Source organism: Somniosus microcephalus, chromosome 16 (genome assembly GCF_052327205.1).
Source record: "Somniosus microcephalus isolate GS21.2 chromosome 16, FLI_Smic_1.0, whole genome shotgun sequence".
Classification (NCBI taxonomy): domain Eukaryota; kingdom Metazoa; phylum Chordata; class Chondrichthyes; order Squaliformes; family Somniosidae; genus Somniosus; species Somniosus microcephalus.
Window position 1 is genome coordinate 48,008,119 of NC_141002.1, and position 16,728 is coordinate 48,024,846.

A 16,728-nucleotide genomic window follows, 5' to 3' on the forward strand; every position below is an offset into this window, starting at 1 on the left:
ATCACACAGAGGGGGGGAGTACAGGCTCACTGATCAGACTGAGAGGGGGCGGAGTACAGGCTCACTGATCACACTGAGAGAGCGGCGGAGTACAGGCTCACTGATCACACTGAGAGAGGGGTGGAGTACAGGCTAACTCACTGATTACACAGAGAGGGCAGAGTACAGGCTCACTGATCACACTGAGACGGGGGAGTACAGGCTCACTGATCACACAGGGGGGAGTACAGGCTCACTGATCACTCAGAGAGGGGCGGAGTACAGGCTCACTGATCACAATGAGAGAGAGGCGGAGTACAGGCTCACTGATCACACCGAGAGAGGGGGGAGTACAGGCTCACTGATCACACTGAGAGAGGGGCGGAGTACAGGCTCACTCACTGATTACACAGAGAGGGCGGAGTACAGGCTCACTGATCACACTGAGAGAGGGGCGGGGTACAGGCTCACTGATCACACTGAGAGAGGGGCGGAGTACAGGCTCACAGATCACACAGAGAGGGGGGAGTAGAGGCTCACTCACTGATCACAGTGAGAGAGAGGCGGAGTACCGGCTCACTGATCACACAGAGACGGATGGAGTACAGGCTCACTGATCACACTGAGAGAGCGGGGAGTACAGGCTCACTGATCACACTGAGAGAGGGGCAGAGTACAGGCTCACTGACTGATCACACTGAGAGAGGGGCGGAGTACAGGCTCACTGATCACACAGAGAGGGGCGGAGTACAGGCTCACTGATCACACTGAGAGAGGGGCAGAGTACAGGCTCACTGATCACAGAGAGGGGGGAGTACAGGCTCACTGATCACACCAAGAGAGGGGGGAGTACAGGCTCACTGATCACACGGAAAGAGGGACAGAGTACAGGCTCACTGATCACACAGAGGGGCGGAGTACAGGCTCACTGATCACACTGAGAGGGGTGAGTACAGGCTCACTGATCACACAGAGAGGGGCGGAGTACAGGCTCACTGATCATACTGAGAGAGGGGGGAGTACAGGCTCACTGATCACAGTCGAAGAGGGGTGGAGTACAGAATCACTGCGCACACAGACCGGGGGGAGTACAGGCTCACTGATCACACAGAGAGGGGCGGAGTACAGGCTGACTGATCACAGAGAGTGGGGAGTACAGGTTCACTGATCACACAGAGAGGGGGGAGTACAGGCTCACTGCTCACAGAGAGGGGGGAGTACAGGCTCACTGATCACAATGAGAGAGGGGGAGTACAGGCTCACTGATCACACAGAGAGGGGCGGAGTACAGGCTCACTGATCACACAGAGAGGGGCGGAGAACAGGCTCACAGCACAGTCGAAGAGGGGTGGAGTACAGGATCACTGCGCACACAGACGGGGGGGGAGTACAGGCTCACTGATCACACAGAAAGGGGCGGAGTACAGGCTCACTGATCACAGTGAGAGAGGGGCGGAGTACAGGCTCACTGATCATACTGAGAGAGGGGGGAGTACAGGCTCACTGATCACACTGAGAGAGCGACGGGGTACAGGCTCACTGATCACACAGAGAGGGGCGGAGTACAGGCTCACTGATCACACTGAGCGAGGGGGAAGTACAGGCTCACTGATCACAGAGAGGGGCGGAGAACAGGCTCACAGCACAGTCGAAGAGGGGTGGAGTACAGGATCACTGCGCACACAGACGGGGGGGAGTACAGGCTCACTGATCACACAGAAAGGGGCGGAGTACAGGCTCACTGATCACAGTGAGAGAGGGGCGGAGTACAGGCTCACTGATCATACTGAGAGAGGGGGGAGTACAGGCTCACTGATCACACTGAGAGAGCGACGGGGTACAGGCTCACTGATCACACAGAGAGGGACGGAGTACAGGCTCACTGATCACACAGAGAGGGGCGGAGTACAGGCTCACTGATCACACTGAGCGAGGGGGAAGTACAGGCTCACTGATCACACTGAGAGAGCGACGGGGTACTGGCTCACTGATCACACTGAGAGGGGGACGGAGTACAGGCTCACTGATCACAGAGAGAGGGGCGGAGTACAGGCTCACTGGTCACACAGAGAGGGGGGGGGGGGAGTACAGGCTCCCTGATCATACTGAGAGCGGGGAGTACAGGCTCACTGATCACACTGAGGGACGGAATACAGGCTCACTGATCACACAGCGAGAGGCGCGGAGTACAGGCTCACTGATCACACAGAGTGGGGCGGAGTACAGGCTCACTGATCACACTGAGAGAGGGGCGGAGTACTGGCTCACTGATCACACCAAGAGAGGGGGGAGTGCAGGCTCACAGATCACACAGAGAGTGGGGAGTAGAGGCTCACTGATCATACCAAGCGAGGGGGGAGTACAGGCTCACTGATCTGACTGAGAGAGGGGCGGAGTACAGGCTCACTCACTGATCACACAGAGAGGGACGGAGTACAGGCTCACTGATCACACGGAGAGAGGGTCGGAGTACAGGCTCACTGATCACACTGAGAGAGGGGAGTACAGGCTCACTGATCACACGGTGGGGTGAGTACAGGCTGACTGATCACACTGAGAGAGGTGGGGGGAGTACAAGCTCACTGATCAAACTGAGAAAGGAGCGGAGTACAGGCTCACTGATCGCACAGAGAGGTGTGGAGTACAGGCTCACTGATCACTCAGGGAGGGGCGGAGTACAGGCTCACTGATCACAGAGAGGGGATTACAGGCTCACTGATCAGACTGAGAGGGGCGGAGTACAGGCTCACTGATCACACCGAGAGAGGGGGGAGTACAGGCTCACTCACTGATCACACTGAGAGAGGGGCGGAGTACAGGCTCACTGATCACACTGAGAGAGGGGCAGAGTACAGGCTCACTGATCTCACAGAGGCGGGAGTACCGGCTCACTGATCACACAGAGGGGGGAGTACAGGCTCTCTGATCACACTGAGCGGGGCGGAGTACAGGCTCACTGACTGATCACACTGAGAGGGGCGGAGTACAGGCTCACTGACTGATCACACAGAGAGGGGGGAGTACAGGCTCACTGATCACACTGAGGGGCGGAGTACAGGCTCACTGATCACACAGAGGGGGGGAGTACAGGCTCACTGATCAGACTGAGAGGGGGCGGAGTACAGGCTCACTGATCACACTGAGAGAGCGGCGGAGTACAGGCTCACTGATCACACTGAGAGAGGGGTGGAGTACAGGCTAACTCACTGATTACACAGAGAGGGCAGAGTACAGGCTCACTGATCACACTGAGACGGGGGAGTACAGGCTCACTGATCACACAGGGGGGAGTACAGGCTCACTGATCACTCAGAGAGGGGCGGAGTACAGGCTCACTGATCACAATGAGAGAGAGGCGGAGTACAGGCTCACTGATCACACCGAGAGAGGGGGGAGTACAGGCTCACTGATCACACTGAGAGAGGGGCGGAGTACAGGCTCACTCACTGATTACACAGAGAGGGCGGAGTACAGGCTCACTGATCACACTGAGAGAGGGGCGGGGTACAGGCTCACTGATCACACTGAGAGAGGGGCGGAGTACAGGCTCACAGATCACACAGAGAGGGGGGAGTAGAGGCTCACTGATCATACTGAGAGAGCGGGGAGTACAGGCTCACTGATCACACAGAGAGAGGGGATTACAGGCTCACTGATCAGACTGAGAGAGGGGCGGAGTACAGGCTCACTAATCACACAGAGGGGGCGGAGTACAGGCTCACTGATCTCACACAGAGGCGGGAGTACAGGCTCACTGATCACATTGAGAGAGTGGGGAGAACAGGCTCACTGATCACACTGAGAGAGGGCGGAGTACAGGCTCACTGATCACACTGAGAGGGACGGAGTACAGGCTCACTGATCACACAGAGAGAGGGACGGAGTACAGGCTCACTGACTGATCACACTGAGCGAGGGACGGAGTGCAGGCTCACTGATCACACAGAGGGGCGGAGTACATGCTCACTGATCACACTGATAGGGGGCGGAGTACAGGCTCACTGATCACACAGAGGGGCGGAGTACATGCTCACTGATCACACAGAGAGAGCGGGGAGAACAGGCTCACTGATCACACAGAGAGGGGGGAGTACAGGCTCACTGATCACACAGAGAGGGGCGGAGTACAGGCTCACTGATCACACTGAGAGAGGGGTGAGTACAGGCTCACTGATCACACAGAGAGGGGCGGAGTACAGGCTCACTGATCACACAGAGAGGGGCGGAGTACAGGCTCACTGATCACACAGAGAGGGGCGGAGAACAGGCTCACAGCACAGTCGAAGAGGGGTGGAGTACAGGATCACTGCGCACACAGACGGGGGGGGAGTACAGGCTCACTGATCACAGTGAGAGAGGGGCGGAGTACAGGCTCACTGATCACAGAGAGGGGCGGAGTAAAGGCTCACTGATCACACTGAGCGAGGGGGAAGTACAGGCTCACTGATCACACTGAGAGAGGGACGGAGTACAGGCTCACTGATCACAGAGAGAGGGGCGGAGTACAGGCTCACTGGTCACACAGAGAGGGGGGGGGAGTACAGGCTCCCTGATCATACTGAGAGCGGGGAGTACAGGCTCACTGATCACACTGAGGGACGGAATACAGGCTCACTGATCACACAGCGAGAGGCGCGGAGTACAGGCTCACTGATCACACAGAGTGGGGCGGAGTACAGGCTCACTGATCACAGAGGGCGGAGTACAGGCTCACTGATCACACTGAGAGAGAGACGGAGTACAGGCTCACTGATCATACCAAGCGAGGGGGGAGTACAGGCTCACTGATCACAGAGGGGGGGATTACAGGCTCACTGATCACACGGAGAGAGGGACGGAGTACAGGCTCACTGATCACACAGAGAGGGGCGGAGTACAGGCTCACTGATCACTCGGAGGGGCGGAGTACAGGCTCACTGATCACAGAGAGGGGATTACAGGCTCACTGATCAGACTGAGAGAGGGGTGGAGTACAGGCTCACTGATCAGACTGAGAGAGGGGCGGAGTACAGGCTCACTGATCACACCGAGAGAGGGGGGAGTACAGGCTCACTCACTGATCACACTGAGAGAGGGGCGGAGTACAGGCTCACTCTCTGATCACACAGAGAGGGTGGAGTACAGGCTCACTGATCACACGGTGGGGTGAGTACAGGCTGACTGATCACACTGAGAGAGGGGGGGGGAGTACAAGCTCACTGATCAAACTGAGAAAGGAGCGGAGTACAGGCTCACTGATCGCACAGAGAGGTGCGGAGTACAGGCTCACTGATCACTCGGAGGGGCGGAGTACAGGCTCACTGATCACAGAGAGGGGATTACAGGCTCACTGATCAGACTGAGAGAGGGGTGGAGTACAGGCTCACTGATCAGACTGAGAGAGGGGCGGAGTACAGGCTCACTGATCACACCGAGAGAGGGGGGAGTACAGGCTCACTCACTGATCACACTGAGAGAGGGGCGGAGTACAGGCTCACTCACTGATCACACAGAGAGGGTGGAGTACAGGCTCACTGATCACACTGAGAGAGGGGCAGAGTACAGGCTCACTGATCTCACACAGAGGCGGGAGTACAGGCTCACTGATCACACAGAGGGGGGAGTACAGGCTCTCTGATCACACTGAGCGGGGCGGAGTACAGGCTCACTGACTGATCACACTGAGAGGGGCGGAGTACAGGCTCACTGATCACACTGAGGGACGGAATACAGGCTCACTGATCACACAGCGAGAGGCGCGGAGTACAGGCTCACTGATCACACAGAGTGGGGCGGAGTACAGGCTCACTGATCACACTGAGAGAGGGGCGGAGTACTGGCTCACTGATCACACCAAGAGAGGGGGGAGTGCAGGCTCACAGATCACACAGAGAGAGGCGGAGTACAGGCTCACTGATCATACCAAGCGAGGGGGGAGTACAGGCTCACTGATCACAGAGGGGGGGATTACAGGCTCACTGATCTGACTGAGAGAGGGGCGGAGTACAGGCTCACTGATCACACGGAGAGAGGGACGGAGTACAGGCTCACTGATCACACAGAGAGGGGCGGAGTACAGGCTCACTGATCACACGGTGGGGTGAGTACAGGCTGACTGATCACACTGAGAGAGGGGGGGGGGGGAGTACAAGCTCACTGATCAAACTGAGAAAGGAGCGGAGTACAGGCTCACTGATCACTCAGGGAGGGGCGGAGTACAGGCTCACTGATCACAGAGAGGGGATTACAGGCTCACTGATCAGACTGAGAGAGGGGTGGAGTACAGGCTCACTGATCAGACTGAGAGAGGGGCAGAGTACAGGCTCACTGATCTCACACACAGGCGGGAATACAGGCTCTCTGATCACACTGAGCGGGGCGGAGTACAGGCTCACTGACTGATCACACAGAGAGGGGGGAGTACAGGCTCACTGATCACACTGAGGGGCGGAGTACAGGCTCACTGATCACACTGAGAGAGGGGCGGAGTACAGGCTCACTGATCACACTGAGAGAGGGCGGAGTACAGGCTCACTGATCACACAGAGGGGGGAGTACAGGCTCACTGATCAGACTGAGAGGGGGCGGAATACAGGCTCACTGATCACACTGAGAGAGGGGCGGAGTACAGGCTCACTCACTGATTACACAGAGAGGGCAGAGTACAGGCTCACTGATCACACTGAGACGGGGGAGTACAGGCTCACTGATCACAATGAGAGAGAGGCGGAGTACAGGCTCACTGATCACACGGGGGAGTACAGGCTCACTGATCACTCAGAGAGGGGCGGAGTACAGGCTCACTGATCACAATGAGAGAGAGGCGGAGTACAGGCTCACTGATCACACAGGGGGGAGTACAGGCTCACTGATCACACCGAGAGAGGGGGGAGTACAGGCTCACTTACTGATCACAATGAGAGAGAGGCGGAGTACTGGCTCACTGATCACACAGAGGGGGGAGTACAGGCTCTCTGATCACACTGAGCGGGGCGGAGTACAGGCTCACTGACTGATCACACTGAGAGAGGGGCGGAGTACCGGCTCACTGACTGATCACACAGAGAGGGGCGGGGTACAGCCTCACTGATCACACAGAGACGGATGGAGTACAGGCTCACTGATCACACTGAGAGAGCGGGGAGTACAGGCTCACTGATCACACTGAGAGAGGGGCAGAGTACAGGCTCACTGACTGATCACACAGAGAGGGGCGGAGTACAGGCTCACTCACTGATTACACAGAGAGGGCGGAGTACAGGCTCACTGATCACACTGAGAGAGGGGCGGAGTACAGGCTCACTGATCACACAGAGAGGGGCAGAGTACAGGCTCACTGACTGATCACACTGAGAGGGGCGGGGTACAGGCTCACTGATCACAGAGAGGGGGGAGTAGAGGCTCACTGACCACACAGAGAGAGGGGATTACAGGCTCACTGATCAGACTGAGAGAGGGGCGGAGTACAGGCTCACTAATCACACAGAGGGGGCGGAGTACAGGCTCACTGATCACACAGAGGGCGGAGTACAGGCTCACTGATCACAATGAGAGAGAGGCGGAGTACCGGCTCACTGATCACACAGAGGGGGGAGTACAGGCTCACTGATCACACTGAGAGAGGCGCGGAGTACAGGCTCACTGATCACACGGAAAGAGGGACGGAGTACAGGCTCACTGATCACACTGAGAGAGGGGGGAGTACAGGCTCACTGATCACATTGAGAGAGCGGGGAGTACAGGCTCACTGATCACACAGAGCGGGGCGGAGTACAGGCTCACTGATCACACTGAGAGAGGGGCGGAGTACAGGCTCACTGAGCACAGTGGAAGAGGGGTGGAGTACAGGCTGACTGATCACACAGAGGGGCGGAGTACAGGCTCACTGATCAGACTGAGAGAGGGGGGAGTACAGGCTCACTGATCACATTGAGAGAGCGGGGAGTACAGGCTCACTGATCACACAGAGGGGGGAGTACAGGCTCACTGATCACAATGCGAGAGGGGGGAGTACAGGCTCACTGATCATACCAAGCGAGGGGGTAGTACAGGCTCACTGATCACACAGAGAGGGGCAGAGTACAGGCTCACTGATCACACAGAGCGGGGCGGAGTACAGGCTCACTGATCACACTGAGAGAGGGGCGGAGTACAGGCTCACTGAGCACAGTGGAAGAGGGGTGGAGTACAGGCTGACTGATCACACAGAGGGGCGGAGTACAGGCTCACTGATCAGACTGAGAGAGGGGCGGAGTACAGGCTCACTGATCACACTGAGAGAGGGGCAGAGTACAGGCTCACTGATCACACAGGGGGGAGTACAGGCTCACTGATCACACAGAGAGGGGCGGAGTACAGGCTCACTGATCACAATGAGAGAGAGGCGGAGTACAGGCTCACTGATCACACAGGGGGGAGTACAGGCTCACTGATCACACTGAGAGAGGGGGGAGTACAGGCTCACTGATCACATGGAGAGAGGGACGCAGTACAGGCTCACTGATCACACAGAGAGAGAGGGGAGTACAGGCTCACTGATCGCACTGAGAGAGGGGCGGAGTACAGGCTCACTGATCACACGGGGGAGTGAGTACAGGCTGACTGATCACACAGAGGAGGGGGGAGTACAGGCTCACTGATCACACTGAGAGGGGGCGGAGTACAGGCCCACTGATCACACAGAGGGCGGAGTACAGGCTCACTGACTGATCACACAGAGGGGCGGGGTACAGGCTCACTGATCACACAGAGAGGGGCGGAGTACAGGCTCACTGATCACACTGAGAGAGGGGCAGAGTACAGGCTCACTGACTGATCACACTGAGAGGGGGAAGTACAGGCTCACTGATCACACCAAGAGAGGGGCGGAGTACAGGCTCACTGGTCACACGGAAAGAGGGACGGAGTACAGGCTCACTGATCACACAGAGAGGGGGGAGTAGAGGCTCACTGATCATACTGAGCGAGGGACAGAGTACAGGCTCACTGATCACACTGAGAGGGGCGGAGTACAGGCTCACTGATCACATTGAGAGAGCGGGGAGAACAGGCTCACTGATCACACTGAGAGAGGGCGGAGTACAGGCTCACTGATCACAGTGAAAGAGGGGTGGAGTACAGGATCACTGCGCACACAGAGAGGGGGGAGTACAGGCTCACTGATCACACAGAGGGGGGGAGTACAGGCTCACTGATCACACAGAGAGGGGCGGATTACAGGCTCACTGATCACACAGAGACGGGGTGGGTAGTACAGGCTCACTGATCACACTGCGAGAGGGTGGAGAACAGGCTCACTGATCATACCAAGCGAGGGGGGAGTACAGGCTCACTGATCACACTGAGAGAGAGCGGAGTACAGGCTCACTGATCACACAGAGAGGGCGGAGTACAGGCTCACTGATCAGACTGAGAGAGGGGCGGAGTACAGGCTCACTGATCACACCGAGAGAGGGGGGAGTACAGGCTCACTCACTCATCACACAGAGAGGGGGGGGGGGAGTACAGGCTCACTCACTGATCACACTGAGAGAGGGGCGGAGTACAGCCTCACTCACTGATCACACAGAGAGGGCGGAGTACAGGCTCACTGATCACATGGAGAGAGGGACGGAGTACAGGCTCACTGATCACACAGAGAGAGGGGAGTACAGGCTCACTGATCACACAGAGAGGGGGGAGTACGGGCTCACTGATCAGACAGAGAGAGGGACGGAGTACAGGCTCACTGATCACATGGAGAGAGGGACGGAGTACAGGCTCACTGATCACACAGAGAGAGGGGAGTACATGCTCACTGATCACACGGGGGGGTGAGTACAGGCTCACTGATCACACTGAGCGAGGGGCGGAGTACAGGCTCACTGATCACACTGCGAGAGGGGGGAGTACAGGCTCACTGATCATACCAAGCGAGGGGGAAGTACAGGCTCACTGATCACACTGAGAGAGGCGGGGAGTACAGGCTCACTGATCACACAGAGAGGGTGGAGTACAGGCTCACTGATCACACAGAGAGGGGCAGAGTACAGGCTCACTGATCACACCGAGAGAGGGGGGAGTACAGGCTCACTGATCACAGTGAAAGAGGGGTGGAGTACAGGATCACTGCGCACACAGAGAGGGGGGAGTACAGGCTCACTCACTGATCACACTGAGACGGGGGAGTACAGGCTCACTGATCACACAGAGAGGGGCGGAGTACAGTCTCACTGATCACAATGAGAGAGAGGCGGCGTACAGGCTCACTGATCACACAGGGGGGAGTACAGGCTCACTGATCACACAGAGAGGGGCGGAGTACAGGCTCACTGATCACACCGAGAGGGGCGGAGTACAGGCTCACTGATCACAGAGAGGGGTGGAGTACAGGCTCACTGATCACACTGAGAGAGGGGCGGAGTACAGGCTCACTGATCACACAGAGAGGGGCGGAGTACAGGCTCACTGATCACACTGAGAGAGGGGCGGAGTACAGGCTCACTGATCACACAGAGGGCGGAGTACAGGCTCACTGATCACACTGAGACGGGGGAGTACAGGCTCACTGATCACACTGAGAGAGGGGGGAGTACAGGCTCACTGATCAGACTGAGAGAGGGGCGGAGTACAGGCTCACTGATCACACAGAGAGGGGCGGAGTACAGGCTCACTGATCACACTGAGAGAGGGGCGGAGTACAGGCTCACTGATCACACAGAGAGGGGCGGAGTACAGGCTCACTGATCACAGAGAGGGGCGGAGTACAGGCTCACTGATCACAGAGACGGGGGGTGGGTGAGTACAGGCTCACTGATCACACTGAGAGAGGGGCGGAGTACAGGCTCACTGATCACACTGCGAGAGGGGGGAGTACAGGCTCACTGATCATATCAAGCGAGAGGGGAGTACAGGCTGACTGAGCACACTGAGAGAGGGGCGGAGTACAGGCTCACTGATCACACTGCGAGAGGGGGGAGTACAGGCTCACTGATCATATCAAGCGAGAGGGGAGTACAGGCTGACTGAGCACACTGAGAGAGGGGGGAGTACAGGCTCACTGATCACACAGAGGGCGGAGTACAGGCTCACTGATCACACTGAGAGAGGGGGGAGTACAGGCTCACTGATCACACCGAGAGAGGGGGGAGTACAGGCTCACTCACTGATCACACTGAGAGAGAGGCGGAGTACAGGCTCACTCACTGATCACACAGAGAGAGCGGAGTACAGGCTCACTGATCACACTGAGACGGGGGAGTACAGGCTCACTGATCACACTGAGAGAGGGTGGAGTACAGGCTCACTGATCACACTGAGAGAGGTGGGGAGTACAGGCTCTGATCACACTGAGAGAGGGGCGGAGTACAGGCTCACTGACTGATCACACAGAGAGGGGCGGGGTACAGGCTCACTGATCACACAGAGAGGGGGGAGTACAGGCTCACTGATCACAGAGAGGTGGGGAGTACAGGCTCACTGATCACACTGAGAGAGGGGCGGAGTACAGGCTCACTGATCACACTGAGAGAGGGGCGGAGTACAGGCTCACTGATCACAATGAGAGAGGGGCGGAGTACAGGCTCACTGATCACACTGAGAGAGGGATGGAGTACAGGCTCACTGATCACACTGAGACGGGGGAGTAGAGGCTCACTGATCACACAGAGAGGGGGGAGTACAGGCTCACTGATCACACTGAGAGGGGCACAGTACAGGCTCACTGACTGATCACACTGAGAGGGGCGGGGTACAGGCTCACTGACTGATCACACTGAGAGAGGGGCGGGGTACAGGCTCACTGATCACAGAGAGGGGCGGAGTACAGGCTCACTGATCACACTGAGAGAGGGGCGGAGTACAGGCTCACTGATCACACTGAGAGAGAGGGGAGTACAGGCTCACTGATCACACTGAGAGAGGGGCGGGGTACAGGCTCACTGACTGATCACACTGAGAGAGGGGCGGAGTCCAGGCTCACTCGGTCATCAAGAGAGGGAGGAGTTTGCATGAGAAATAGTCATGAATAAAGTATTGTTTCAAAAGCAAATGTTAAGTTATTTAATTCTTGTAAGATAATGGTTTTAAAAGTGTTAATGCCAAAAAAAATGCTGTTTAAAAATCCAGTTGGCTTGTAAGGTTATTACTTCTGTTCTAGCTCACTCATTTGTTGTAAGTCCTTCTGGTCACATTGTTTAAGGAGTAGGTACAGAACTGCCGCTGCTCTAATATCTCATTCTTATCTTCAAACAATGCTCCAGCTGTGTCTCAATCCTCAGGTTATGGAGGCAGTATAGACAGCATCCTATGGACAGAAGCCCTACCCAAATATTCAGGCGGTGTCCACCATTTATACAGTCACTGCATGTCAAAGATGCAAGGCAAATGAGCACTGCTGATTCCACCATCGCAAAATGGCCTGCATTGCTCACCAGCAGCAGCCGCATCACCAATACAGCCCGTCCTGCTCTCCAATACCAAAGTCTCTATGATCTAAACAACTTTTTGCACCCTCAGTTACCACTTGCTTGACTCACTACATAGCCTGTCCCACCAATCTTGGCTATTCCACTCTCCAGTTACAACTCCTCCATTTCCTACACCCCCTGTCCTGCTCTCAAAGACCCAGTCCTGAGTTCTCTGGGCAGTCTGTTGTTCTCTCCAGTAGTTAAATTATCCAAACCCTACTCGGTGCGTCCTGCCCTCCACTACCAACTGCTTCATCAAATGCAAGTGCCATCTTGTGTTATCGATGTTCATGCACAGCCCCCTGTAGAGCAATAATTGAATAGAAAAGAAAGATTGTTCACCCTAGAATACGGATTATGCCACTGAAATGGGCCAGGTGTCTGGTTATTATACGGTGCCATTACAAAACTAGTATTAATGCCACAGTGAATTAATTTTCACACTGGCAAAGACATTCATTTACGTATGAGCTGCTTACACTATGTCTACACAAATAAGCGAGAAAGATCTTGCATTTATATAGCGCCTTTCACAACCTCAAGATGTCCCAAAGCGCTTTATAGCCAATTAAGTACTTTTGAAATGTAGTCACTGTCGTAATGTATGCAAACGCAATGAGATAAATGAGCAGATAATCTGTTTTGGTGGTGTTGGTTGAGGGATAAATATTGCCCAGTTCACCAGGAGATCTCCTCTACTCTTAAAAGAATAGATCCGTGGGATCTTTTATGTCTGCCTGAGAGGACAGATGGGAGTCTTTGGTTTAACGACGCATCCGAAAGACAGCATCTCAAACAGTGCAGCTCGCCCTCAGTACTGCACTGAAGAATCAACCTAGACTATGTGCTCAGGTTAGTGGAGTGGGGCTTGAACACAACTTTCTGCCTCCGTGGCAAGATTGCTACCACGGAGCCAAGTCTGACACCTAAATAAAAACCATGGGCTTTGGTGCGATGTCTGTCATTTCAAAGTAAACTGCTTGCTGTTTCTATATTGTAGTTCGGCGGACCCACAAACCATGGCACTGTACATCAGTCATTAGGGGGAGTTGGCAGAAACCTCGCAGGTACGGAGATTTCTCTTCCCTTGGTCCTTTAGGATTGAGATACAGGAGAATAATTAACCACAAGATATACAACAACCAGCTGGAAATCATTTCTTTATGCTCCTGCGGTGATGTTACCAAAGTCGTTAATGCTTTTGCCACCAACGTTTGATGACATCACCCATCAGATGCTGTACAAGTTCCTTCACACAACAAATGAGATGAACAGACCATCTATTTTTGGTGGTGTCGGTTGAGGAAGGAATATTGGTCAGGACACTGGGAGAATGATGCTGCTCTTCAAATAGTGCCATGAGATCGTTTACATCCACCTGACAACAACAATGTATTTATATAGCGCCTTTAACGTAGTAAAACGTCCCAAGGCGCTTCACAGGAGTATTAGAAAACAAAATTTGACACCGAGCTACATGAGGTATTAGGGCAGGTGACCAAAAGCTTGGTCAAAGAGGTAGGTTTTAAGGAGTGTCTTAAAGGAGGAAAGAGAAGTACAGGAAACTCTTTGATATCCGGCACCGACGGGACCGGCGTGTTGCCGGTTGATCAAAAATTCCGGATGACGGAGAGGGTTATCTACCGAGGCTATTTTTAACAAAGAAAAATAAAAAAATCAAGAAATGTGCAGTATTCAGTAATTGGGTACTCGCCTACAGAATGTTGTGTTAAATGGATGGTGGGAGATGCTTGATTAAGTACAGTACTGCCAGTTGAGGGTAATGCAATGCAATGACTACCAGCAGCGTGGGAGACACACAGTACCCCTGTAAAATGGCGGATCAGAAGAGACTACCGGCAGCGCGGAAGAGTCAGACTCCTGTTACAGGGGTATTGAGGTGTTCCGACTTCCGACAGCACCAAGAAGCCGAGTAGTGGCAGTTTGGAGAACTGCCACCGCAGGAGACTCGGACTCTGACTCGGCAACATTGCCGGTTATTGGGTTGTTGTTTTCGGAGTGAGGATTTTGCTGGTTAATAGAGAATTCCGGATATTTAGGTGCCATTTAAACGAAAGTTTCCTGTAGAGAGGTTTAGGGAGGGAATTTCAGAGCTAAGGGCCTTGACAGCTGAAGGCATGGCCACCAATGGTGGAGCGATTACAATCGGGGATGGTCAAGAGGCCAGAATTAGAGGAGCACAGATATCTTGGGGGTGGGGTGGGTGTTATGGGGCTGGAGGAGGTTACAGAGATAGGGCGGGGCGGGACCAGGCAGACAAGGCCTCAGTTTAACATCTCATCTGAAAGACGGCACCTTCAACAATGCAGCACTCCCTCTGTACTGCACTGAAGTGTCAGCCTCGATTATGTGCTCAAGTTCATAGTGGGCTCAAGTCTGATTCAGAGGTGAGAGTGCTATCAACTGAGCTGAGATGACTCAAGCAGAGTAACTCGCTTCTTGTTCTGTGTCTAGTTTTTTTTTAAATAATTTATTTTATTCCACTTTCTCCCTGCAGTACACACCTTCACATAATGTGAGGATTTGCTGGACTTGTACTCACCATTCTGCTGTAATCAGCCACTAGGAGGTGCCATGGAGCGATTGGTTCTTCAGATTTCCTTCATTTCTGTTGAAATTCCCAGTCAATGCTCCACACCTCTCCATGAGATCAGGTGTTCACCATGTGAGAATACTCTGTGAACCCACATTTTACCCCTCACTGACCTGGCTTTTATAGTTTCAATGCAGGCAGGTACTTGCATCTCTATGATTGAGGCAATAAGAAATTTGAAGCGGCTCGGTTAGATTCATTGCTTATTCCATTGACAAATATGGTATCTTATTCTGATACAGCGATAAGCACAGACAGCACTGAGATTAAAATATGGCAGATATCAAGAGAACAGGCAGGGTTGCTCGGCCAAGCAACTTGATTGGTTCGTTGTTGTGCGTCACCTGTGATGCGAAAGTAAACATACAACAAGCATCTTTTACATTTATATTGATTTTTTTTCTTTAAAAGAATTGTTTGCCTATCCCTACTTTAACAGTGGCATTGTCTTCTGGTTAGGATAACTTAATGTTGGTGTGTTAGGAATCGCCACAGTGAAAAACTCTCCACCTCACATTCACGGTTTACTCCATTTTTTCAGTCAGAACTTTTTTCCACTCATTGCACTTTCATTCCTTGAGGACAGTTTGTAAACATTTAAAGGGCAGACACGATTAGTCGTGCAAAAATATCACCCCATTCAGTGCATTTACTACCACAATAAATTAACCAGTTGCAATTAAGCATTTTGGTAGACCCAGATTACAGCCCGTTTCATTGACCAACTATACCACAGAGCTGGGAGCAGGGAGAGTTTACTGCACAATTACCAGTGTGCACATGTCTATCTATTTTTCAGACTGTCTAAGTCGTCTGGGGTTGAATCCACTGTTCATCTCCGCCATTGGGACTGATGCCAATGGAGACGCAGTTCTTCGCTTTTGCAGTCACATGGTAGGCCATCATGCTGTGTGTTTAGCTCAGGGCAGGCATCCTTTTCTAAATATACGAGAGACTACTACTGTCCTAGGATGTGTGAAGAAGTTTTTCTCCAGCTTCCCTTTGCTTGAGGATGCCAGTGACTCAGCTGAGAAAACGGGCACACTGCACTCTGGGGCTGCCAGTCTGAAACCCACTACTACGTGAAAGCACAGCCTGGGATTGTTACCTTTTCCCATTGTGCAGAAGAGCCTGGCTTTGCCTCGACACCTCCTCACAGTGTGTGAGAGATGGTGAGCTGAACCTACATCCCAGCACTCCCATGGGCTGAAGACACATTCCTCACACTTCACCGGCCCGCCCATGTACTGTGCGGCTACCCTGGCCTCTGATGGTCCAACTACTAACTGACATCTGGGCCAGTTTCATCCAGTTAAGCAGAACCGACTCGTGCTTAATGCCTTCTGCTGTGAAGCAGGGAGGTTTTAAAGGCACCAGCCCAGGTATACTTGCTTGTGAATATATTAAGCACCAAGTTAGAATGATATGTTGTTCCCTTCAGTAAGTTGGGGGTGAGAGAGAAGGGAGACTCACTGCTGTCGTTCCTGAGCTGTGATTTATCGACAATAATATTTAAAATAGCACTCCTGTATAGTGTACTCCTACATATATTGTACGGTATTACTCTGTTACAAACCCTAAATAAGACACATGTCTATATTGTGCATTATGGGGGTCATTTTCAACTTACCGCTGGAACATAAAACTGGTGCTGCGCGTTGTGCACCCGTTACAAGAACCTTTCCATTGAAGTCAATCCATAGAAACATA

At 53.6% G+C, this 16,728-nt stretch overlaps 1 protein-coding gene across 1 annotated transcript in view; it reads left to right on the plus strand.

The window, feature by feature from the left end:
- LOC147106133 (uncharacterized) overlaps positions 1–16,728 on the plus strand; it is a 122,500-nt gene that overhangs the window by 61,063 nt on the left and 44,709 nt on the right. Inside the window, exons 12-13 of the mRNA XM_086008944.1 lie at positions 13,405–13,471; positions 15,818–15,912. Coding sequence (XP_085865070.1) covers positions 13,405–13,471; positions 15,818–15,912 — 162 coding nt within the window. The remainder of the gene's footprint in view (positions 1–13,404; positions 13,472–15,817; positions 15,913–16,728) is intronic.